The following is a 27075-nucleotide window of genomic DNA, read 5'->3' on the forward strand; positions in this document are numbered from 1 at the left end:
GTACCTGGCTACACTTCCCACTAGGATGGAAGGTAATAATAAATATGCTTCCACACATTGCTCACTTTTAATTGAATGTGTTTGATCAGTAATGAGAAATATGAAATACAAAACAAAACAGCTGAACACCTTCCAGATGAAATTTCAACTTGTATTCACACAGTCATGTGTAATCAAATTTGCATTTTACATCAATTTACAAAAGAAGGCATGACCATGACCTATTGTACATATTTTATACATTTTTTTTAATTTCTCATATGTACAATAAAAATGGAAGTCTGTACACTGTGACTCCACCCTCCCCCATCTTCCCATTGGACAGAAATAAAAGAAGCACCTGAATATGTACAATGTTTAACACTAAGATGTGCATATAAGATGTGCCAGGTAGGTTGAATGCTGTGGTAACTCGAGGGCAGGCAGGATGTTAAGAAGGTGGATACCTCACAATAGCACAAAGTATTCTAAACACATCCCACTCTTCATTTAGAGGGAATTTCGACACATTTGCCACTAATTTCTGCTCAAATTGACATTAACAACAAGCAAACATACATTACTACAGATTGTTGGTTCATGTTGTTTAGATAGCACTGGCAGGTAACCATGCCCCTTCCATCACAGTAAAAAGAAGCTGTTGAACCCTTCTTCACCAAGAGAAGGGAAACTGCAGTTTTGTTTAGCTTACAATAAAATAAATGAAGATATGCACGCACTCCTAGAACTTCAGAAGCACTTGGCTTACGCAGCTGATGACACCTCAGTTTTTATGCTTTCTCTCGCTCTGTCTATGTCTCTTTCCAGGTTCTTGAGTTTACCCTGTAATTCCAAAGTGAAAGAATGTGAATATAATGACCTCAGTTAACATCTGTCTGTACTTTATAGATGCCTGGTGAGAGACATTATAGAGGTCTACAGCCAGGGTAGAGTAATTGGTAAAAATGCACAATTTATTTTATTTAGAGTTTGACACAGAGAACTATCTCATTAATGTTCAAAGGTATATCAATATCAGTAAATTTTGAGTATGAAATTATGAAAACTAAAGGACTGGGTTTGGAACTGGTTTGAATGCTCTACTGGTTTGCAGGCATATCAAATGCGGGCTGTTTACCTGTTTACTAAGCTTTGAAATTGTGTAGTGACAGCTTCTGACCAGCAGAGGGGGATGTCTGATTGTCTTCTAGTCTAGTATGAATTCAGCTTAACAGTGCCCCTGGAGGACATCTGCGGTGGTAATAAAGGTAGATGTAAGATGGGTTAATTATTATATTTTATAAAATTAACACATTTATCTTATAGGTGCATTTTGTGGCTCATTGTCTAGAGGTTTTGACTAATTTCAGTGGACGTTTTGTTGTTTTTTTGTTATCAGCCTAGAAAAAACAATCACCAATGTCTATTTATATAGTGATTTTATCCATGTAACACTTTGGTTTAAACTTGCCCCATGTGATTATCTTCAACATGTTCCATACAAACCAGAGCCAAAATCCACAGAGTCACAGCAAAAAAAGTGGAAAGTGACTGCTACACCTCGGAGGAAAGCAGGACTAACTGAACAGGAGCACTTGTGTATGCTGTTGGCATGGAGACAGAAGAGAGGAGCCATGAGAGTGCTGACCCCACACGCCACCTCTCCTGCCCATGTTTCAGAGCAGCGTTGCGCGATCACATGATGTCCACAAAGAACTCGCAGGGGTTACCCATGGCATGCTGGAATGACTGACGGCTTGCTGTGAGTTCTGGAGGGATGGACGCAAGCTCGCGGACTGGTGGCGCCCCTGGGGGCCCACTGCTAATGGCCCCTTTAGGGGGAAGTCTGGCTAGACTATAGGGAGGAGGCAGACCAGGAGGGCCGTAAGAGGAGGCGTGGCTCCGTTCACTGTGCGCACAGGAGGTGTGGCCTTGCTTGTGAAAGGAGGCATGGCTGTAGGAGAAGGAGGCGCGGCTATGGTGTGAGGGCACTCGGCTTCGGTGAGAGTGGGTTTTGCTATGTCCAGAGTGGGCGTGGCTATGGGATGATATGGCGTGGCTGCGGTGGCTTAGCTGACTGGTCGAACGCTCGCCCCACCTACCCCCTCCCCGAGTGCCTGTTTCTGATTGGCTGCCGCCACTGCCTGTCAACTTGCGGTCCCTGTCCCGGGGCACTGGCCGCTGGCTTCTCCCAGCACTGGGGTTGGAACTGCTGCTGCGACTTCCTGAAAGCGAGAAAAAAGCAAATTACAAACCTGCACAGACACGTTTCATAGTGTACATCACCTACATCTTGTTTGGTAAAAGACAGAAAAAACTCTTCCCAGATTTTTAAACATTTTGATGCATCTTAAATAAAATCTGTTCAAATGTTGATCCAAATACACATTTAGGCGAACAATTAAAAAGGTGAAAAACAGGAGTCGTGTCATGTCGAATATGGACCAAGTTGAACTGCATCTGATTAAACAGTGAATGAACTTACATTTAGCGATATATGAATTGTTTTTGATTTTTCAAGACAATTACACTGCATGAACAACACTGAATAATATACACATTTTGACTGAATCAGGTTGGGATGATTCTGATTTTGGATGGATATGTGAATGATTACTAGATGCTCATGTTTTTGTATCACAGAAAAAAATGAAAAAGCACCAAAAATAACAAACCACACTTGCAACTGAAAGACTGCGTGATTCCCTTTGTATCAAAAAAGAAAATCACTAACTTCTCAAAATGTAAGCAGCAACACTCTGATACAAGTCTGTAGTGAAAGTATAATTTATAAGTTATCCAGCTCTTTTGAGATGGTGAATTTCTTTTTAACATAACTGCACACCACCAAAACATGCTCAGAGACAGAGAGGCAGGTGAGCCAATGGAAGGAAACCAAAGCAAGCGAGTTGCCTGTGTCACAGTGCGAAGCATGAACATGAGGGAGAGAGTGAGAGAGGGAGAGGGAGAGAGAGAGAGGAGAGAGAGAGAGAGAGAGAGAGAGAGAGAGAGAGAGAGAGAGAGAGAGAGAGAGAGAGAGAGCGAGAAAGAGAGGGAGGCAGTCTTACCGGACACCCCAGCGGTGGGACTACCTCCTCCATCAGCCTGCCATTGCCCAGCAGAAACAGAGGGAACAACACAGTTACACAGTGACCCTGCCTACAGAACAGTTACACAGTGACCCTACCTACAGAGCACAGTTAAACAGTGACCCTGCCTATAGACCAGTTACACAGTGACCCTGCCTACAGAACACAATTACAGTGACCCTACCTAGACCAGTTACACAGTGACCCTGCCTACAGAACAGTTACAGTGACCCTACCTAGACCAGTTACACAGTGACCCTGCCTACAGAACACAGATACACAGTGACCCTGCCTACAGAACAGTTACAGAGTGACCCTACCTACAGACCATAGTTACACAGTGACCCTGCCTACAGAACAGTTACACAGTGACCCTACCTACAGACCACAGTTACATCGTTGCCCTGCCTACAGACCATAGTTACAGTGACCCTACCTACAGAACAGTTACACAGTGACCCTGCCTACAGAACAGTTACACAGTGACCCTGCCTACAGAACAGTTACAGTGACCCTACCTAGACCAGTTACACAGTGACCCTGCCTACAGAACAGTTACACAGTGACCCTGCCTACAGAACACAGTTACACAGTGACCCTGCCTACAGAACACAGTTACACAGTGACCCTACCTACAGACCACAGTTACATCGTGGCCCTGCCTACAGACCATAGTTACAGTGACTCTACCTACAGAACACAGTTACACAGTGACCCTATCTACAGATAGTTACATCGTGGCCCTATATGCAGAACACAATTACACAGTGACCCTTCTCACAGATACTGTTACATAGTTGCCCTAACTATAGTACACAGTGTCCATATCTACCAAACACAGTGGCCCTTCTTAGACAATACAGTTACCCAGTGGTCCTGCCTACAGAATATAGTTACAAATTGGCCTTGTCTACAGCACACAGTCACATGGTGACCCTACCTACAGAAGAGTTATAAAATAGTCCTGCCTACAGAACACAATTACACAGTGACCGCACCAACAGAACAGTGACCCTGCCTACAGAAGACAATTACACAGTGACCGCACCAGCAGAACAGTGACCCTGCCTACAGAACACAGTTACACAATGGCCTTGCCTACAGAACACAGGTATAGTGTCCCTACCTACAGACTACAGCTACACAATGGCTCTACCTACAGAACAGTTACACAGTGGCCATACATACAGAACACAGTTACACAGAGACCCTACCTACAGAATATAGTTACACGGTGACCTTATCTACAGAACACAGAAGGCTCTGCCTACAGAACACAGTTACACAGTGGACATACTTCCAGAACAAGCTCATGCTAGCATCCTCCAGCCTGTGCTGTTAACACAGGCCAAATCAGGTACTTAACTGGGCACGTGCTTCACTCATTCTTTTGCAATGTATTTATTCTCACAAATGAAGACGGTATTTCTATTAGTAATTTGTGATGTTAATGCATTGGTATACAGTATATACTGTATGCAAACCCTGTACCTCAACCTCAAAATATTTTCACAGCTAATGAAAATATCTGACCACAAGATAAATACAGCAACCTAATACTAAACTCCTGTTTTCAAGGACTCATCACAACTGCATTAAATCCAAGTGCACTCTTTCCATTCCACCGTTCCAATGTATTATCACCATACAGAACATGCCCACACAGCCACTCTAACTACTCTTTCCTTCCAGGATTTGGCTGTATTCTGAGCTGCTCCACTCTCCTCCAGTACACGACAGTAGTGAATATTATGGAGTGAAGGAAATCTACGAATGACATGAGTCACGCTGAACTACCAGCAAAATGTCATGGGGTTTGTGGGGAAAAAAATGTATCGAAAATAAAAGTTCTGAGGCAGTGGTGGAGGTTATGAAATGAGTGAGTTAATATTGCCATGTGACAATGGGTTTTGATTTTGAAGCAGAGAAATTTCAGGTCGACTGCACTGTACTGTGCCCTGGGCTGCATGTGTATGGATGGTTCTAGAAAGCTGTTTAGGGCTAACAGTTAAAGAGTCATTAATGTGAAGGAACAAATCTTTGCATTGCCCCTTGTGTTTAGCAAATAAGATGTAATAAGATATAATAAGAAGTTATAAAGCTCCTGACTACTACCACCAATCTCTCAATGTCAGCCAAAAGTGAATAAAAATTGCATTTGGCTTTGAAGTTTAAAGACACCTATGAGAGATGAAGCTTTGTGATATAATCAAACAATATCTCAGAGCTTTAAGGAGATTTCAGCTTCAAATTCTCTTTAAAGCAGCCTGACCAGCTCAAGTCAACAGGAGCACTTTCTGTGCAGTGGTTGCCTCCCCCCCTGCAACAAGATCCTTCACAGTTCAGTAGCTTGGTGAGCTGGATCAAGTGTGCTTGTTCAGAAACAGAACAAGTCTGCAGGAAGGGAGTCCCACTGCCACTAACAGTGTCTAAACAAAGGCAGGTGGGCCAAGCATTTGCAGTGCACGCGCACACACACACACACACACACACACACACACACACACACACACACACACACACACACACACACTCGCACTCGCACACATGTGCACACATGTGCAGACACACACCACACACACAGATGCACACACTACACCCACCCTCGCTGTGCTGGCTGCCTGCACTGCCGCTGTGGAAGCTGTGGCAGGGGTCGGAGTACCCCGGGGGAAAGCCAGGGGGCGCTGATGAAAAGGGTGGGTAGGGAAAAGGCTGCCCCCCCGTTGGCCAGGGATTGGAGGGTGGGGGGAGAGGTGCCAGTGAGTCTGAACCACCACCACTGGAACCTTCATTTAGGTTCAGCGAAGCCATGTCTGAGAGCATGAAAACAATGACGAGTGCAGAGGAGAAAAATACAACAATGGATAAGGGACCGACATAAGCAGGAAGGCAACTTTTACTTTCAGATAGCATGAAAACTTTATTTTAAACAGATTTGAAATGTGGTATATTTAACATGGTAGACTGTGTTGAGAAGGGTCGTGGGGTGTGGGGAGTACTTTGGCAGAGGTCTCCAAATGTGTAGTAGCACTGCTCTGAAAAGGTGATCTTGTTGACGGTGTGTCTGAGGTAGCCGTGCTTCAGCATGCTACTAGCATACTTGCGGGCATCACGTCGGTCCTTAAAGCCCTCCACCCGCGAGTATAGCCAGTCTACCACATCAGCTCCTACAGCACAGAGGGTTCAGGCACACAGGAATGAACACACACACACACACACACACACACACACAAAAGATCCACATGTATTCATTACTTATTTATACAGATAACAAAAAACACGATAAAACTAGACAACCCTAGTTGAACACACATGTGTCAACAGAACGACATCGGACAAGCCTTGCTGTCTCAGAGGGAGCGTGTGATGCGATGCGTCTTCTTCGCCTTACTGCTGAGGAAAATACCTCAGCCTGCTCTCCTGTCAGAATAATCTGCTCTGTAGTAGGCTAAAATATTAGTCCACTTTGCACTTTGCAGTAGTTAATTTCAGCCACTACAATTAATGTTTTAAAGATGGTGAATTACCCCCCCCCCCCCCCAATTTCAAGAGAAGGAACCTTTCAGAAATGAAAGACACTATATTACAAAAACAAACACTACATGCAAGCAATACAAGTTAATATCAGAGCAGTTCAGATTACAAAAACAAAGTCATCAGCACTTAACAAAGCACATAACAAAGCACATAGATATATATGCCATGAATAACGTTTCTAAACATCTCCCACTGTGAGGCTGGGAAGGTATCGGCTCTTACACACAGAAATCTATAGAATACTTTCATCTATTTATGCTTACACTGTGTTGTAATTAACTGATTACTGTTATATGTTAAGTTTTAGTTTAAACCTATTCTACATCCCAATCACAGCACTCTGAGTTCTTTATTGTCAGTGGGAAGAAGTTATAGCAGAAGTATTATATCCAGTTATGTGCTTTTACGTTTTCTATTTTACAGAAACGTGGGATGCCTTTAGCCGTATCAGTCTTTAACTCCATTGTAATACTTGTCCTGCACACATGTCACTGCAGGAAACCCCTCTTCTGTTTATTCATTCCTGACTGTTTCACCAGCCCCTCCCCAGACAAAGCTCGTCTCAGAAGTTGTGTTCCCCTCAGAGCATAGAACAAGCCATCAGTTGCAGGAAAGCGTGGGAATGGCATGAAAGAGCCTCCTATTTTATTTTGTTTTGCTTTCCAGTACAAGTTCACTGTAATGAAGACGAAGACTGAAGGTTAAATGCTCTGTCCGCTGTGCCAGGGAGCTGGCCAGTGGTCAGAGCTCATGTTTTCCTCCTGACAGCCACGGGTTCAAGTACCGGTTAGGGTGGCTGCATTCAACCTTTGTTACAGTCACATACAAACATGGTTTATGATTACAGTGGTTAAAGAGAAACCCAATATGAAATTCCCCATAGATATTAATCAACTCCCTTCAATGTTAAAAATACAGAAGCACTGTGTACAGATTTACTTACCTATAACAGCTCTGTGTGCAGGGAGTTGATTACCTATAACAGCTCTGTGTACAGGGAGTTGATTACCTATAACAGCTCTGTGTACAGGGAGTTGATTACCTATAACAGCTCTGTGTACAGGGAGTTGATTACCTATAACAGCTCTGTGTACAGGGAGTTGATTACCTATAACAGCTCTGTGTACAGGGAGTTGATTACCTATAACAACTCTGTGTACAGGGAGTTGATTACCTATAACAACTCTGTGTACAGGGAGTTGATTACCTATAACAGCTCTGTGTACAGGGTGTTGATTACCTATAACAGCTCTGTGTGCAGGGAGTTGCTCACCTATAACAGCTCTGTGTACAGGGAGTTGCTCACCTATAACAGCTCTGTGTGCAGGGAGTTGCTCACCTATAACAGCTCTGTGTGCAGGGAGTTGCTCACCTATAACAGTTCTGTGTACAGGGAGTTGCTCACCTATAACAGCTCTGTGTACAGGGAGTTGCTCACCTATAACAGCTCTGTGTACTGGGAGTTGCTCACCTATAACAGCTCTGTGTGCAGGGAGTTGCTCACCTATAACAGCTCTGTGTGCAGGGAGTTGCTCACCTATAACAGCATTAGCGATGGTTATCTTCAGCCACATCCGGTCCCTGATCTCTAGGCCTGAGTCTGGAAGCTGCATCACCTTCACAATGGTTGTCATGTCCGTCTTCCCGACTGTGAGTGGGAGGTCGTCAAACTCTGAAAAGCACAAAGCCTTCTGGTTTTGACGGAGAATGGTAAATTAAGTTCAAATTTTAGGGCAAAAGCAGAGGTGAATGTGACATACCATACTGTGGATAAGCTCCTGTAAGTGCAGTTGTGTGAGATATCCAGGCAGCAGGATCGATCGGCCGCACAGGTTCAGCTGGGAATATCGGGACCAAACAGGGATACTTTTTTAGAAGTCATTGAACATGTGTACAAATGATCCCTGTGTTTAAGATCAAGCATGTTTGTATTGTGATTATTGTTGATCTGTCTTTTGGTTAAATCCTCAAGTAAACTCAAGACAGTTGGGTCTAATTAAGACCGCATTAAGGGGTTTTCCATTAGAAATATTTTTTGTATTAAAAAATAATTAATTTGAAAAACCATAGCTGTAATGTCATTCATTGAAAGTAACTAGTGTAGCCCAAAACAAATCTGACATGTTTGTAAACGTATTAATAAAGAGGATATAAAGCAGCACAAGACACATTGCTTTTGTTTAGCAATGTTTACTATGCAGGAATGCTGTGTTTCTGCAAGACAAATAACAAACAAAGCAAGTAATAAACACATGTATCCCACTACACCTAGGACACACTCAAACAAGAGACCAAAGTGACACACTGCATTGACAGTCCAGGGTGACACACTTGGACGAGAGAACAGGGTGACACACTTGACCAAGAGTTCAGGGTGACACGCTTGATGAAGAGTCTAAGGTGACACACTTGATACCAGGCTCACACACTCAACCGAGAGACCTGGGTGAAGCACTCAACCAAGAGACCAGGTTGACACACTTGACCGAGTCCAGGGTGACACACTCAACTGAAAGTCCAGGCTCAAACACTCGACCGAGAGACTAGGCTGACGCGCTCATCTAAGAGACCAGGGTGACACACTTGACTGAGAGTCAAAGGTGACACACTCGACCGAGAGTCCAGGGTGACGTTTGACCAAGAGACCAGGTTGACGCACTTGACCAAGAGCCAAGGGTGAAACACTAAGCATCCATCCTTTGTTTGCTATGTAATTTTCTGTCTGAAAGACAGAATACACAACCTGAAATGCAATTTACAACTACTCAGGGTACAACATTCTCCAGTATTATCCATACAATGACTGCTATAACCCTGTAGCATGTCTATTACAGAACATTTGTCTTGTATTCAGTATTTAAGGTATACATCAATGTGAAGGGTTTTTGTTTAACCCTTCATAGTTCTCGGCTCTGTATAGTTTTTCCCAAGTAACAAGTCAGATAAAAAAAAACTAAGGATAAAAAAGTGTGTCTGTGTGCATGGGTGATTGTGCACAAGCATGTGTGTAAGCCGGTGTGTGTGTGTGTGTGTGTGTGTGTGTATGTGGCTAATTGTACACACGTGTGTGTGTGCAAGCTGACCTCTTGGTATGGTGAAGTAGCTCCTAGGTGAAGGGTCCCAGCACTTAGCCACAGTGAGACTGATCGGCCTGAAGGAGTATGGTGCACGTTTCAGTAAGTGCTCAGTTAATACACAAGTGACAGCCACATCGATGAACGTGTATGGTTTTAATCCAGTCCTTTTTAAGTACCCAGTCTTGGAGACAATCTCTCTGAGAATCCTTACAGCATCGTCGTTGCTCATATTCTCAAAGTTCACGTCATTCACCTGTAAGCCAGAAAGACAGGAAGGTTGTCACGTATGTTAACAGGCAGCACGGTGACACACAGCATTGGCATTATGCTTTTGCTGCTGATCATATCCTAAAGTAGCAAATAAAAAAGGTCTGTTTGTCGCCGCTGTCATGTGCCACTACTGCTGTTCCAATCTGGGGATGTGAAATCAAATCCGTACACCTCTGGGCATCATCATGTCTTTCGGCTTAGCTATTACGCTCCTAAACTGGATTCAGAAACCAGACGGGAGCAACACCTATGCCTCTAAGCTGCCCCTGGGATGTGAATCTAAAGAAGATATGGATAAAAAAGAGGGGAAAAAAACATTACTATGCTAATACTCTGTATATCGTGGTGGCATCTTGCCATATGGGAATCCACTGCCGCCGACACCATTACCTCAGCTTGCCATTTAATCAGGATTAGCAAACTGCTGGAGGTGTCTGACGGCTGGGACACTGAAGACAGCGGTGATGGTTGATTATACTGGGAGGCATGACCCAGGGGATGACCCCCCCCCCAGCTTAGATCCAAAGTTTATCCTCTAAAACTGATGTAGAGGTAATGTCCCAGTGTCCCTGCACTGTTTAATCACTTTAATGCGACACCGTGGCTCAGCTAAGACATGGTATTACATTAAGCTGCTTTGTGGGTTAGGGAGGTGCAACAGAACATTGAAGGGGTTGTGTTCCAGTTTTGCTGTGTTCCAAACCACACTTTATGTTTTCGGATGCATTTATGGCTTTTTTCCATCTTACAGTAGAGGGTTTTCTAAGTTTGTGCATATATGTGCCTGTGATAAAACTTTCAAAAGCGTCCGAAGGGCAACGTTAAAAGCATTATAACACACAACAGATACGAGTTGTCTGTTGTGGATACGATCCAGTTTGATTTTTGATTTTATACCATTAGGCGTCTTTCTGAAACAGTCAACCAGGAACTGCTTGATTGTTTACCAACAAGCAGTGCGACATAAATGTATAGATTAGGGAAGGAAGAATGTTTCATATTTTTCACTAAATCTTTTGGCATTTGTGTACATTATGAAGCAAACAGAGAGGCGACTGCAAAGATTAAGATTTGTTTGAATGGATTTTCAAATGTATTTTTTTTCCAATACATTTTTTAAAGATAAAACCTGCATTTTGAGGGAATTCAGCAAAAAATACTGAATTCCCTCAAAATATGAGTTTAATTTAAAAAGAAAAGATTTTGATGTATCATCTCGAGGGAAAAAAGTATCTTAAAACAGTACTGTTTTAGCCTGAACTTCCTGATTTAAAACAATCCATATCACCTAAGATCCTGAGTTAAGTATCACTGAGAGTTTTAAATTCAGATCCACTGTTCTGAGCAACTTCTTTTTTATTGTTGCTTTTTTAAAAATTATACGGTTTTATTGGTTTATCACCAGACTATTAGTCACCTGCAGGAGCATATCTCCTGGCTCTATCCTTCCGTCTGCTGCAACTGCTCCTCCCTTCATGATGGAGCCAATGTAGATGCCTCCATCACCACGGTCATTACTCTGTCCCACAATACTGATGCCCAGAAAGTTGTACTTCTCTGCAGGGAGGTAGAGAGGCATAAACGGATATGCATGTGTGTGGTTTTTTTGTGTGTGTGTGTGTGTGTGTGTGTGTGTGTGTGTGTGTGTGTGTGTGTGTGTGTGTGTGTGTGTGTGTGTGTGTGTGTGTGTGTGTGTGTGTTTGTGTGTGCAAGGGTGGTTGTGGGGCTCTTACCCATGTTGAGTGTAACGGTGATAATGTTCAAACTCATGGTTGAATCTGTGATACTGCTGAAAGAGGATGACTGTGGAGAGGAAAAGAGATGCTCTCAATACACACACACACACACACACACACACACACACACACACACACACACTGCGGTCTGATGTGTGAGGTCATACCCGGTCAATCTTGGGCACTTTATGGCGCCTGCGTCTACGCTTGTGCCTCCTCATTAGCTGGGAAGAGGAGCTCTGTTCTGTGGAACTGCTCAGTCTGAGTCAGTCACACACACACACACACACACACAAATTATGGAAAAGTAACATGAACAATGAAGATATTTTTAAAAATGCATTGAAAACAGTGCTAGTGTAAGGAAAAGTACACACGTATCTTAAAGAAGTGAGGGATGGGGGGCACAGTAGATCTATGATTACTAGCAAGAGCTGTTTTAATTTAAGAATTTATCGAAAATAAGTAAAATATTTTACTCAGTTGATATATGTACTTAAGAACAAGTCAAATCTGTTTAGGTGTCTGAAACACCTCAACATCCTATTTACAAACGATTTGTTTCATTTTTTATTTGTCGTGAATTCTCATTTTACTTTAGATGGTAACGGGTATAGCTCCTAATACACTCCTAAGCGTTCAGCATCGTCTTCTTGTAATGTCTCATGTTGGTCTAGTTAGCATAGTCCATCATCACTTTTGTGAGTGCTTTAACCGCTCAAAAATATTTTCTGACTATGTAACAATGTCAAAATGGCTCAGTGAAGTGGTTTGGATCCAAACTGATTAAGCAGGTGTCACATGACCAGGTGTCAACTTCAAGTTTGTTGTTGTCATGTGTAGAAAATTCATTAGACTATGTACAGTGAATTTCTTACTTATATGCTTCTCCACAGATTAAACAATTAATAGAGTAGTGGAACATTAAAATAAAAGGAAATACTAAGCACAATAAAATAAATTCTAAGCAGGTAGAATTTGGGAGTAGAAATACAAAGTGTTGCAGTACAAAGTGACAAACAATGGGAGAAATCAGTAAAACAGATAGTTAGCAGATGACAGGTATTCATATTGCATATTAGTGGGTGTTGAACAGTCTGTAGTCAGCGTGTTGTGTGTTGAGCTGTCTTGTAGCCTTGGGGTAGAAGCTATCCCCGAATCTCGCTGGGCGTGTCCGGAGTCTGAGCCGAGCTTCCCATAGGACTGAAGGGAGGGGCGTGTTGGTGCAGGGTACTAGTAAACATCCTAAACTGCTCGCAGCTGCATGCTGATCGCCCTCTGAGATGTTTTAACTACTATTTGTAGGGCTTTCCTGTCCTCTGTTGGGCAGCTAACACACCAGAACTTAATACACCCTGTGAGGGTGGACTCCACACCACACCTGTGTTAAACGGTCAGGACTGTAGTGGACATCTGGGCGTTCCTCAGATGCCTGAGGAAGTGAAGGCATTACTGAGGGTGACTCCAAGGACTTGAGGCTGGTGACCCTCTCCACATGGTCACAGGGTTAACAGTGGTGTTTTGGAATCAAGTGGGAGTTTTTAGGGAGATTTAAAGATGTCTATAAAAACAGCAGCCAATTGTTTACTTCATGTTTAACGCACGACCTGAAATTCCATCCAGACTGGCAGCTTTGTTCACTGTTTAACTTCTTCACATCCACAACAGATCGATACAGGAACTTGTGCTGCCATAACTCTGTTTACAGGCTCCAAACAGGCATAAAATATTTTCAGTTCATCTGGGAGATATGCACTGGCAGATCTGAAGGCACAAGCCTGTGGTTTACAGTGGGTTTGGGTCTGAATTCCCCACCACAGCCAATGCACATCTTGTTTGCACTACGCTCTATTGGTGTACTCATGTTTCATGCAGGTGATGGTTTTCCAGCGATCGTTCCTGTATTACTTGCATGCATGCTTGCACACATCTCCAGTGCAACCACAGACCTTATGATGGACTTCCAGATTAAATCATGGTTTCTCGTTGGGAAATGAATGGACTCGTGGGTATACAGTCGATCACCCAGTACCTAACGAAGTCCATGTACGCTGTGGTGAACCTCATCCAGATCAGAGGATGGATTTCTGAAGGAGGATGGGTTTCTGGGCAGTACATGTCTTTGGGTAACACTAATTGAGTAGGTAACAATTACTGTTACTGTTACTTTGGGTAACAGTGACCATGTAGTCATCTCAAAACACATGCAAATGAACAGTGATTGATTGATTAATACCCCTAATGAGAGAGGAGACATGTTGATGGTATTTGGGGTAAAAATTTGGAATTTAAATCTTCCAGGATGTTTACCAGGAAACTGCTGAGTATCTGTGGTCATAGTCCATGGCACTTCATTCTCACCTACACACCAGCTCAGCATCCCCACCTTCATGGTTGAGTCTTACAGGTGTTACTAGGTGAATCACTATGGCTATATTCGTTGCAAGAGATCCAAGATAGCAACTCTGGGTCTAAAACAATGAATGTTGTATTTTGCCAAATTACACTGCCTATTTTTAGAATTGTATGGTGATCATTAATAACGAGAAACTGGCTGAGAAAATAACGACATTAACAAGACAATATGCACAAAACAAGTGTGTGACGCTTGCCATGCACCAGTGGCTTTTTGGATAATGGCTTGTCTGTGCTGTGGAGCCACTGACCTGCTGCCATCCTCGTCCTCCTCACTGTCGATGAAGGAGCTTGACTCCAGTTCACTGCTCATCATAGAGGCGCTGTCACACACCATTGCTGTTTCCCTTACGCCCCGCTCAGCTTTGGAGTGACCGTTCACACGCGGGACTGAGGGTGGCCACACACGCACACACACACACACACACACAAACACACACAAACACACACACACACACACACACATGCAGATGTGCACACACACCACACGCAAAGACATACACACACAGAGACACGCATGTGCCCACACATGCAGACGCATAAATCCACACATACGCACACGCACGCACATACACAGGGCTCAGTATCACAGATGTACTTCAGAAAGGCTTTTTCCTGAAAGCAGGGACAGGTAGTACAGGTATGTGGATGGTAATTGCAACAATGCATTGCCCTTTTGGACAAAACTAATAATCATTTATAATAATAATCTTGAAAGAAATTCTGTGGGAACTTTGACAATTAAACTATATGGCTTGATCACACCTTGAGTACTACGACTCCCCTTTCACAAGTGCACAGTATGAGGGAGATTAAAAAGGTGCAGACAACATACATTGTTTTGGAAGTGGCAGAGGTTCGGGGTGGCAGCGGACTGGCTGGAAGGCCTGAGTGAGGCGGAGGCATCTCAAGGAGCCTGGGTGGGCGTGTACTTTCCGGGGAATGCCGAAACAATCCAACACAGTCGGTGTGGTCATGCTGCCTTCCCTTTGTGTGGTTACACTCTCCCTACCCACCCTTCCTACTAGCACATACACCCTGCACAAAAGCTTCTCAGTTCTTCAGTTAAAAACTGTGAACAACATTCTCAGTCCACCAGGAAAGGTGAACCCTCTGATCCCCAGTGATTGGTCTTCAGGTTTGATTGGCAGCTCACGGATGTCGAGAGGGAGGGAAGGGCTGACTGAGGATGAGTAATAGAAGGAGAGAGTGTGGGTGAAACACATTCACAGAACATAAACAAGAAGGGCAAGATAAAAGAGGGCACTGGTGAGCAGAAGGCACCAGAGATTTGGAGGCAGGGGCTTGAGAATTTCATTCCAATTCAGTCTTCCTTTAACAAATGTGAATTTTCAGAAAACAATATTCCTCCTAGACCAGCCGACAGGCTAAATGGATATTCAGCGTTTGGATGTGACTGAGACGCACATGAGCCAAATCTATTGCCCCAGCAATATAACTCCTAGCACACAAAGCACCACAGAACAATATTTCACACACAGAAATTATATCAATTATATCATTGGGGGTGCGGTACTGGAATGTAAAAACTTGATGAGGTAGACCTTATGCTGTCAGGTCATACACCATGTCCAGTCTATCCATGTTCTATCTGCTTCAGATCAAATTAAAATTAAAACTTTCTAAATAGATTATTAAAGTAGCTCTGTCTCGGTCTTACGGAGGTCAGATGACGACGATGGGACTGGATTAACACGAGAGAGGCAGTCAGCCTCCTCAGTAATTAATGACTGGCTGTGAAACAAATTAAAAAGCAAATCCTTTGGATTTGAACCAAACCTTTGTCATGAGCGATAATTCGGATGACACGAGGTATTCACGTGCTCAGCTCTAGCGTTAAATCGCTCAGCAAAAATACTCTGCATACTCCACAATGAAACATTTATGTCATTTGTGATAAAACAAATCAAGTTCCATTTCATTCTCTGATAAATCGCAATTGCATTTCCACACGAAAACTTCAACTTCCCCTCAGAACATATTAATTCCCTCAAAAAAACAATGATATGTTTTCGAAACCCAGCTGCTTTAGAATGCTCATGTACCACGATGCCGTTCTACACATTTTTTTCTATACACAACAGGTTAACGGGAACGGACAACGTAAATGTACATCTCAAGGGGACAACACAGAATCCTGCATGGTTTGACAAACCCCTTCGAAAAAAGCGGACCCCGGGTCCGGTCCTACCTCAGAGACGGAGCACAAACTCTTCGGAGCGGTTCCGACAGCGCACTGCGACCCGTGCGAGAGCGCGCGATAAGAGAGGACCTTCCCCCCCCTCTCTCGCCCACTCGCGCTTCGCGCATCACCATTCATCACCACAGTGCCTTGGAGACAGCGGGCGCACAGCTATTTCGATCCACGTATTTGTTTCCTTAACGCGATATCTGAGCGATGATGATCGCCAGAACGAACAAACGTTTTCTGAGCAAGGTTAGCCAGCGGCGAGGTAATGGATATAGCGCACAACCCCTATGCAACCGCGCTACACCAGCTAAACCAAGCGCCTCAAGACAGCTACCAAACTTGGAGATAATTTGTCTTTTATGAAATCACGCGACTGGATACAGAACGGAGCAGTGCAGTGCTTGCACAATTCAGCGAATACGATTTTGCTTTTGTAAATGTAGTATTTAATAACAACAACAACAACATCAACAACAACAATTATTATTATTATTATTATTATTATTATTATTATTATTATTATTATTATTCATAATAATATGCATCTATTACTAATATGCACCCAGCTCAACAATAATAATTATTATCATTGCTGTTATTATTATTATTATTATTATTATTATTATTATTATTATTATGCATCCAGCCCTGTTCTAGAATATAAATCCAATTCCAGAGCAAAGCCACAATGATTAGCGTCTGATGCTGATTCTTGTCAGACTCTAGCCAGACTTCTCACTTTTTACTGAAAGTACAATGTGGAGCTTGACACTTGTGTATGGGTGTTGTGTCTCTACATTCCTTCTCCTTAATTCTCCAGGGACAGGGCTGTCATAACTTGGCCATCGCTAAAGTCTAATTAAGCCACAATGATTAATGATCACTGGGATCTAATAGAGTGCAGAGCTATACTGTCACCAACACAGAGACAAATTACTGTAAGGGGGAAACACTGGGTGTGGGGTGGGTTGTGGGGTGGGTCTGGGGGAGGTATATGTGAAGAAAGGTAATTAGATATTTGAAGGATTCTGTTCGCTGACCTGTTACTGGCTTGCTGCTTCATGTACTGACATGAGTGGGTCAATAGTTGGCTGCTCGAGTCTGTATATTGATACATATTCAGAACACAGGGGGTGGTATATGGTATGTAAGAGTGAACTACACAAACAGGTAATATGGAGATTAGCAACAACCCTAGAGGCAGCCTCCAGCGAGTCGGTTGGGGGAGAGAGCTGTACGGTGGACGTGACAGGTACTATGCATGAGCAGGGAAGCTGCAGGCAGACAGACCACTGTAATAAACAGGCGGGAACCACATCAGCATTGGGCAGGGCGGCTGCGAGGTTAAATATAGTTCTTCCTGTATGGAAGGGTCAGTGAGCCCCAGCGGTGGTTGGAGTGAGTGGAGTTATCCAGACACACGTCCATACTGCGGCTGCTGGAAAGGGTAGAACCGAGTAAACGGAGCAAAAAGGAACAGCGCAGATCTCACAGATCCCAAAGATCTCCACATGCTGATTCCTTTACTCCTCGGATGAGAAGAAGCATGCAGACATGCCAAAATCCACGCAAATACACACATATATTCTCACACTTACTCACCACGCACAAGACTGGACCACACACACACACACTCACTCACTCTCTCTCTCTCTTTTACACTCTGAAAAGTATGTGTGTGTGTGTTGTCTGACACCAAAGCACCCCAAAAAGCTTCTAAAACCCTTATCAGACAGATAATGAAACTAACAACGAAAATAAAATGAAGAATACAGCAACCACTCAGTTTCTGCAGGGCAATGAATTTGGTGAATGTATTGTTATTTTTTTTAAAATATTCGCACATCTAATGTTCTGTGGGATGATGCATCACATCTTTTAGTGGCACCAGGGACATATCGAGGTCTCTCAGGTATTAGAAATGAATATGTAGTCACAGAACAGCATTCGAGTGATTTGAATGTGGTGTACGTGAAAATGGTATGCTCATGGTATATAAACCAGTCCCAGCAGGTGCAATAAGAAGCATTTTTTCTAAATTGTTATGACAAATATATCTCATTAAAGGAAGCTGTCCACATGTGTTTGTATCCTCAGGATATGATCAAGCCATGAATGCCTTCATAATATCCTCCACATCCACATGCTATAACCTGATACAGTAAATCCATGACAAGACATCCACATGCTATGACCTGATATGGAATCTTATGCTTTGTTATCTTATGCAAAATAATTTTTGGATCCAAATGAGATACGCCTGAGGCACGCTTCTTTATCTCCACATGGTCTGTATGTGTGACAAGAGTTCTTACGCTCTTCTCTTCTCCGCCTGGTTCTTTCACGTTCCCTCTCTCTACGATGGCTGAGGAGTGTCTCACTGGTCTCTGTATCCAGGCCGTCTCTGCTGCTCACTGCATTGGCACTGCAAACACACCAACGCACCCGAGGAAATGAGCACAAACGCCAGCTGCCTTACACACATACCTGCAGCGTATAGACGTGACATTCAATCTCGAAAGAAATGACCTCAGGAGACAAGAAAGAGAGAAAACTCATTCAACACTAGCACCCATTATTCAACCTAAACCAGAACTCTGTTTCTTTGTTACTCAAATTAACTCATGCACAGTATATATTTTGGTATTTATGGTGCATTTTGTATATTTCACAAGTATCAGGGGTACATGGGGTGCAGAGACAGACTTGCACATGTGTAACAAATAGTCAAACTGACCCGTGTGTCCTTACCTATCCTGGAATAAGAGGTATTTGCAGAAACATAGAGGAGGTTTCTAGGGAATAACAGTGCAAACATATTTCAGTTTTATCACACTGGATCACTTTGTCATTCCTCCCAGTAAAACCTTTAAAGCCACATAAGGTGAGTATGTCACCTGAAAAGCTGCAGCCACCGGCTTTCCAGAAACCTGAGCAAGGCGAGAATTATATCAGAACATAGAAAGAGTTGCGAGAGGGACGCTTCCCCCAGCTCTGCAACAGACATACGCACACACCGCACACCCACACACTAGTCTGGCCTTTAGGAAACCTCCATCTATCATTACCCATGAGGCACTGCATAAAATGGGTCATTCTATGCGATAACAAATGCATCTGCCTATTCAGGATGCTTTTGTTTTCTTTGGGCTGGGTAGGTCATAGCAGGAAAATATTGAAATTACATATCAAATGGAAAATATAGAACCCCTAAAACACACACATACACACACACACACACACACACACACACACATATGTATATATATTCCCCACCTGACCTCCTCTGTGCATTTTTTCCTTCAATCTCGGGTCCTCTACAAGATGCCTAAGAGTTTGAGGGTCCTGTCTAGTATCCTAGCTGTTCCCAGGACTGCACTCTTCTCACTAGAGATCTTGGATCTTGTTCCTGGGATCCGCGGGAGCCATTCTCCCAGTTTGGGGAGCCTCTAGTGCTCCCAGTGGCACACCAAGCTGCTGGACAGCTCAGTGGGTTACACCACTGACCATGGTAAAGGAAATTGGGGGTTTGAATCCTGTCTCCAGTGTGGTGCCTTAGGCAAAGTCCTTCATTCTGCCTACCTCAATAACAATGAGAGGTCAAAACAAGAGAGTCACACTGGCTCAGATGTTGCTCAGGTCTGTGAGGTCAGGTTAACAAGGTCTGTGCTGGGGGACCAGCGCAATCTGATGAGAAGTGGACTACTGGAACAAATACAGGATGCTCGTGGAGAATAGAATATGTGTATATACATGTTTTAGACATATATCTATGGGAAAATTAGTTTTGCCTTTGTTGCATATATGAACAATGATGTTTCTACTCTGAGTATATACAAGCATCAAGTTATCATAAGATTATAACTTTCATGTCAAAAACACATCAGGAAATGCCTGGTCAAGTGTAAGAGGAGTCAAACAAGCACGAGATCTTACATAAAAGAGAAAATGCATCATAAGTATTAGCGGGCATTTATATGAACCTGGAGCAAAAGTGATATTCACAATTTAACCACAAGAGGGCAGTCAATAGCAATGTAATGTGAGATGGTAAATCACTAGAACACAATGAAAAGGGGAAAAATCTTAAACAAAAAAATTTATTGAGCACATCCAAATCAACCGCATTTCATTAGCACTCTGTCTCTCTCTCCCTCACTCTCTCCCTCGCCATATGTGCCTCTCTGTCACTCTTGACGCCTGTGTATGTTACCCTGTGTCCTCGAGTGCCTCTTAAGCATCAACAAGGCTCTTAATGCTTGGCTTGTCTGTTGTATGAAGCAGTGTATTCTGTTGTGTAAGAGAGGAGAGTGGACTCCCCCTGGTGCTTTTCTGCCCAAGACACAAACACCACATGTTGGCTTCCCCTCTCGTCCTGTTCTGAGCCCGGCAGCTTATGGATGAGTGACTGCGACAGGGGAACCAGAGCCATGTGCATCTATTCCCTTTGAGCTAAGCTATTGCTGCTCTACTGGTAACAATGCCATACCTGTAGAAGAGATTACTGCCAACAGGAGTAGACAGGACAAGCCATATACAGAGTAGATGAATGAGCAAAGAATATGTGAGTGTGTGTGTTGTGTGTTGGTGTGGAGGTATGTGTGTGTGTATGTGCGTGTGTGTGTGTGTATACATAGTGTGTGTGTGTGTGTGTGTGCTTGTGTGGAGGTATGTATGTGGGGGTGTGAGTGGGTGAGATGCAAGAGTGTAAAATGTGTGCTGCAGAGAATAAGAGAGTCTGTCTGTGGGCTGTAAGGGTCTGTGTCAGGTCAATTTGTGTGCAGAGAGACCTATGAGAAGCCTGATAGTGTGTAGGATGTGTGAGAGGGCCGATTGCACTGTGTGTGTGTGTGTGTGTGTGTGTGTGTGTGTGTGCGTGTGTGTGCCTAGATACTGCTCTAAAAGTGTGTGCGCATATATGTGGAGGTAGGCAATACATACTGGAATGAGGGGGGTCTGGAGTCTCCGATGCCCCCTGTTCTCTCCAGGGGTGGAGGAAGTTCAGCATGACTGTCTGTACACATTGACATCCCATCAGTGTGGGAGCTTTCTGCCAATACAAGCTGAGGGAACACACACACACAAACAAATCAAAATGCATAGGGGTGTAATCAGCACAGACCCTACAACAATGATTTGCAGGGGGCCTGGAACTAAAACGTGTGCTGGGGCTGGAACTGGGATAAGGACCAGAACTATGAGTGGGCAGTAGAGACTTGGGCTGAGACGATAAGTAAGACTGGGCAGTGGATTTGAGATGAGACCTGGACTGAGACTAGAACTAAGACTGGGCATTAGAACTAAGCCAAGACTGGGGCTGGTACTAGATCTAAAACTGGGCAGTGGATTTGATCTGAGACTTGGGCTGGGACTAGAACTAAGAATTGCACTGGAACCAGTCCTGGCACTGTGGTCTCTAACCTGATTGACCACATGGTACACAGACAAATAGAAGACTGAATAAAAACACACTCAGTAGGGAACTGGAATAAAATATCACAACTAGAGGTCATCAGTTGTGCTATAAGATACTGGGGCTGTATGTACGTACGTACACATACATGCATGCACACACACACACACACACACACACACACACACACACACACACACACAACACACACACACAACACACACACACACCACACTGGTCAGAATTAGAAAGCACTTATATCTACAGTTCTGCTGCTGGCTTTGAAACCAATGGGACACCAGTGTGGTGCATTAAACTTTTATGATCTATAGTGAAAGCGCATAGGTTATATGAAATATTCCTTTCTCAGATCTCTGCCTAGAAGTGGAATATACCATCTCTACCTAAACCTCCTCTGATTAGGGGACCTGTGTGGACACAAGAAGTGAGGCAGTTTGGTGGGATCCCAGCACATTGGAAGGGCAGCACTGCTCAGTATGATAATATATGATGTTAAGAATACACAGCTACTGCCATGTCGCATCATGTGACTGCCTGCTTCTCTGGTCTCCTCCATCCAAGGTGTTCTTTAAGACGGCAGAGAATGTTGCTTACCCATGACACCACTCTCCCGTTGAAGCAAGGCAGCTTGACGTTGTCATCCGAGATCTCCTCCTTAACAACCCTGAGTGAGACAGACAGAAACATATGAGACATCACAACACCATTAGCACATATCACCCAGGTAAGACACAGCAAGGATGCATGCATGTATTGCTAAAGTCAAAATGCATGACAGAGCTGGAGATGTGTGTGTGTGTGTGTGTGTGTGTGTGTGTGTGTGTGTGTGTGTGTGAGAGTGCTGTTTTCTGTGCATATGTGTGTGTGTGTGTTAAATGAGTGGGGGCACAGTGAGGTTATTGGGGTGTAAAGCTTCTTTGTACTTTGTAGTGGAAATTCTCCCCTGAACTCTTCTGCCCTGCCTCTCCTGAGACAGGAACCCAAGCACAAGACACAGCGTAAAGAGGAAAAAGAGAGAGAGAGAGAGAGAGAGAAAGAGTGAAAGAGAGGGGAGGGAATGACCTCAAAAGTTGAAGGATAAAGAGAGAAGCGTGATTGAAATGATAGTGAAGGCAGTAATTGGGAGTTAATACATGCTGAATGGTAAATGGTAGAAATTACTTTCCCATCAAGCTCGTGATTCATCGTGAGAGGATGAGTTAATAACACATCATTAGCTCAGATTTACCCATGAAAAGATTTGTAAACCTCATCTTTTCAGCTTAACATTATCAAATCCTGGTACCTACTTAAGAAAAATAATCTTCTAAAGCATTATGTCTGCTTTAGAAATGCTCACAAGTACATCTTTTTGGAAATATCATAAAAAAAGCTTAAGTTGAATGAATGAACATCCTCAGTGTGCTCTGAAGGAGCATGTCTGTACCCCCCACCCTCTCAGGGCAGGTCTGGGCCTCCAGGAGGGCGTCTGTACCCCCCCACCCTCTCAGGGCGGGCTAGGGCTTGCTGCAGATGCAGCTTTCACTGGTTAATTAGACCAGGCTTCCCTGAGCCCAGCCTCTTCTGCCGCCCACCCAGGAGACGCACCTCAGTCACCGGGGGCTCTCTGCCGCCTGACCAGGCATGGCTAACTAATGCTCCTTTGACCTTGATGTGCCTTGGAAGATTATCTGTTCTACAGACCAGAGGGGTGGGTTTTTGTCGGGGCTTTTTTTTGGGGGGGGGGGGGGGGGGGGTAATAATTACAGGGCATAGGTTGTTGCATTCATTATTTTATTACCTAATGATTCTCAAATGTGATTATGCAGTTTGGTGTTATTATAAGCCGTTTTTTAAAATTAATTTATTAATTTGCTCAATTGCTTTGAGAGGTTATATTATCATGCGATTAGCCATCCTAAAGTGTATTGAACTGTATTCTAAAATTCTAAAATACTATACATCTTACGATAATGGAGCTGCTTGTTACCATGGATTATGCTGAGTGAATCAATAATATACAGTAAAGAGATGCATGCACTTCAGCAAGAACTGCTCTCTCAAAGGATGTCATCCTTACTGATGCACAGGATAAAAACTCTGAACACTGATCAAAGGGCATATTATATAACTCAAAAAACTCCAGGAATATTTATTTTCTTGAACACTAAAATGATGCAATTGAAAAAATACAGCTTGGTAAGCCATCCTGGTACAGCTTTCCTCAAGATTACAAACTACAAATTGGATGTGGAGATGACATAGGGATCCACATCATTTCACATTCAAAATATATTCTAGTTATTATTGTGTTTTTTTTACAATGTTAATGACTTTAAGAAAAATATATACTGACTATATGCATTTTACATAATGTCTGGTGACAGAGTATATAGTACTTACAGAGTCACAATTAGCAAGACAGAATCACAGGTGAGAATGTTCTCTTTTAGTCAATTCAAAGCAAAATTCTGTAAGTTAAATCCAACCAAAAACAACTCACCTAAACTCTCTCAACAAAAGCATTATTATATACAGGTGGCTGATATACTGTTAAAGAACATTTTAACATGCAAATCTTGCATGCTTAAATGGAAAGAAACAGTCCCTTTTGCCATTAGTCCCTGCAATCAATTACCTTGTGCTGCCAAACTGTACTGGGCCTTCTCTTTGCCAACCTTCTGTGGAGTCTCTGTAAACGACAGGAAGTCCGGGGTTCCTTCACTTGGCTAGCCCATCCACTTCCATGAGGCCTTAGGCCAGGACTTCACAGCAGTGAGGGACTGTGGGAAATCCATCCAGCCTCCAGCCACCTCTAATACATAAAAACTCCTGCCACACTACGCCAGGAAGCACAGCCAAGTCTGTATACACTATGTGTATTCTGAGTTTGCATACAGTATGTGTAGTGAGTCTGTATACTGTAGGTTTAGTGAATCTGTATACAGAAAATACAGAGTCTATATACGGTATGTGTACCAAGTCTGTATACGGTATGAGCAGTCTGAGTCTGTATACAGCATGTGTAGTGAATATGTATACAGTATGTGTAGTGAATCTAGTATGAGTAGTCTGAGTCTAGGCATCTGTAGTCTCATCAGAATATGCTACAATATTCATACTCTGAGTCTGTATAGAGCATGTGTAGTCTGAGTTGCTATACAGTATGTGTAGTGAATCTTATACAGTACAGGTAGTCTGAATCTGTATACAATATGTTTAGCGAGCCTGTATACAGTGTGTATAGTCTGAGTGGGTATACAGTATTTGTAGTGACTGTATGCAAAATTGGTAGTCTTAATCTGTATACAATATGCAATCTGTATACAATATGAGTCTGTGTGCAGTATGGGAAGTAAATTTGTATACAGTATGTGTAGTGAGGCTATATACAACATGTGTAGCAAGTCTGTATACAGTATGAGCAGTCTGAGTCTGTATACAGTATTTGTAGTGAATCTATATACAGTATGTGCAGCGAATCTAGCATAAGTAGTCTGAGTGTAGGAATCTGTACTGTTCAAAGCTACTTGATGTTCATCATCTTCTGCCAGATTACATTTAACATCATGAATCATGAGAACATGACTCACCCAGAACAAATCTTCGTCCCTTTCAGACTACAGAGAGCAGGCATCAGATTACACATTGCAGTTAAGATTTTGTGCTTGTGTTTGGGGTTGTGAGATGATTAGTGTAACTCTCTTGGAATGTATGAAGCAGCAGGGTTTCATGGCTTCATGTTTTAATGTTCAGTCACCCAAGTAACCGCTAAATTGTTGTTGAATATGTTCAGTCACCTGGGAGACTGCTACATAATTGTTTAGTATGTTCAATCACCTGGGAGACTGCTACATAATTGTTGAGTAAGTTCAGTCACCTGGGAGACTGCTACATAATTGTTGATTATGTTCAGTCATCTGAGAGACTGCTACATAATTGTTGAGTATGTTCAGTCACCTTGGAGACAGCTACATAATTGTTTAGTATGTTCAGTCACCTGGGAGACTGGTACATAAATTGTTGAGTATGTTCAGTCATCTGAGAGACTGCTACATAATTGCTGAGTATGTTCAGTCACCTGGGAGACTGCTACATAAATTGTTGTTGAGTATGTTCAGTCACCTGGGAGACTGCTACATAAATTGTTGTTGAGTATGTTCAGTCACCTGGGAGACTGCTACTTAATTGGTGAGTATGTTCAGTCACCTGGGAGACTGCTACATTGTTGCTATGTTCAGACATAAATAACATTGTATCTGTACAACTCTCAAATTCAGAACAAAAGGTGACCCATTCTCAAGCACAACTGATCCAAAAAGAATTCTAATTATTGTGATTCCTCTTAAGTTCTTGGACATTTCTTCTAACTTGGCACCGATGGCTCTTGGTCTCAAAAGAAGGTTGTATTTACTGAGCAGCATTCGCTCATCACTGCTGGTATGAAAAAATGGACACACCAGAGGGGCTTTCCATCACTCACCCAGTGAAAGAACTTCAAGTCCAGGCGAGCTGCTCAGTAAGTGAACACACATCTTTGGGCCTGGTTCCAGTCTATAATGGGCTCCTTCTCTCAACCACAGTTATACAAACTACAGTACACAACACTGCTCAGTCTGGAGCAGCGCACACAACTGCATCTCAGCAGCTAGTAAAATACATTCTATACAGAGATACTGAATAAATAAATATTGAATCTTTAAAGCAACAAAAATAATATAATAAAAAGAATAAGGTATTATTCATTCCATTGGGCATAAGTAATTCCTGAATACTGAAATATGTGTACATGACATATAGGTGTTATAATGTTGACGTTGCAAACGGTATGTTGTATATGATTGTAGGATATGTTGTATGCAATAGGTAGTGAAATACTACTGAAACAATGGTCCTTACTTTGTACACTTTGTGATAGTTATAACAATTTGTAATAAATAGGCTGGCAAGGTACAATTATCATATATATTATAATAGATTATATATTATTATATTATACATTATATATATGCTCGTAGCTTACTGTCTCACATCTCACTGTCATGTACTACAGTTACACATGGTACATATGTTAGGGCAGACTGAATTCACTCTACCAAATGATCTTTCTAACAAAGCCCATTTCACCTATGCACTTAGCCACTGTATGTATTTCTGAAAATTGAGAGGGCATCCAGGTCAGACTGGGTTAAAGGACCTAAGGGAAATCAGGTTCGTAAAGTCACTGTCTGTCAGGGCTGATGGTGTAATTACTTTACTTCCTGTAGCCTCTCACTCTTTCACCCAGGGTGACACTTCGTGCTGTTCCCAGGACATCTCTTTAGCTGTGCATCACATCACTGAGGCA

At 42.9% G+C, this 27075-nt stretch overlaps 1 protein-coding gene across 1 annotated transcript in view; it reads right to left on the reverse strand.

Annotated features, from left to right (window-relative positions):
• Positions 1 to 137: 137 nt before the first annotated feature.
• Positions 138 to 27075, reverse strand: part of dvl1b (dishevelled segment polarity protein 1b) — a 30959-nt gene continuing 4021 nt past the window's right edge. Inside the window, exons 2-15 of the mRNA XM_035520343.1 lie at positions 22344 to 22413; positions 21257 to 21378; positions 18631 to 18740; positions 14355 to 14493; positions 11856 to 11949; positions 11686 to 11755; positions 11370 to 11509; positions 9859 to 9935; positions 9689 to 9756; positions 8366 to 8443; positions 8143 to 8277; positions 6068 to 6235; positions 5672 to 5881; positions 138 to 2204 (exon numbers count right to left, since the gene is read on the reverse strand). Of these exons, the coding sequence (XP_035376236.1) occupies positions 1675 to 2204; positions 5672 to 5881; positions 6068 to 6235; positions 8143 to 8277; positions 8366 to 8443; positions 9689 to 9756; positions 9859 to 9935; positions 11370 to 11509; positions 11686 to 11755; positions 11856 to 11949; positions 14355 to 14493; positions 18631 to 18740; positions 21257 to 21378; positions 22344 to 22413 (2011 nt within the window). The 3' untranslated portion in view covers positions 138 to 1674. The remainder of the gene's footprint in view (positions 2205 to 5671; positions 5882 to 6067; positions 6236 to 8142; positions 8278 to 8365; positions 8444 to 9688; positions 9757 to 9858; positions 9936 to 11369; positions 11510 to 11685; positions 11756 to 11855; positions 11950 to 14354; positions 14494 to 18630; positions 18741 to 21256; positions 21379 to 22343; positions 22414 to 27075) is intronic.

This window comes from Electrophorus electricus, chromosome 20 (genome assembly GCF_013358815.1).
Source record: "Electrophorus electricus isolate fEleEle1 chromosome 20, fEleEle1.pri, whole genome shotgun sequence".
Taxonomy (NCBI): domain Eukaryota; kingdom Metazoa; phylum Chordata; class Actinopteri; order Gymnotiformes; family Gymnotidae; genus Electrophorus; species Electrophorus electricus.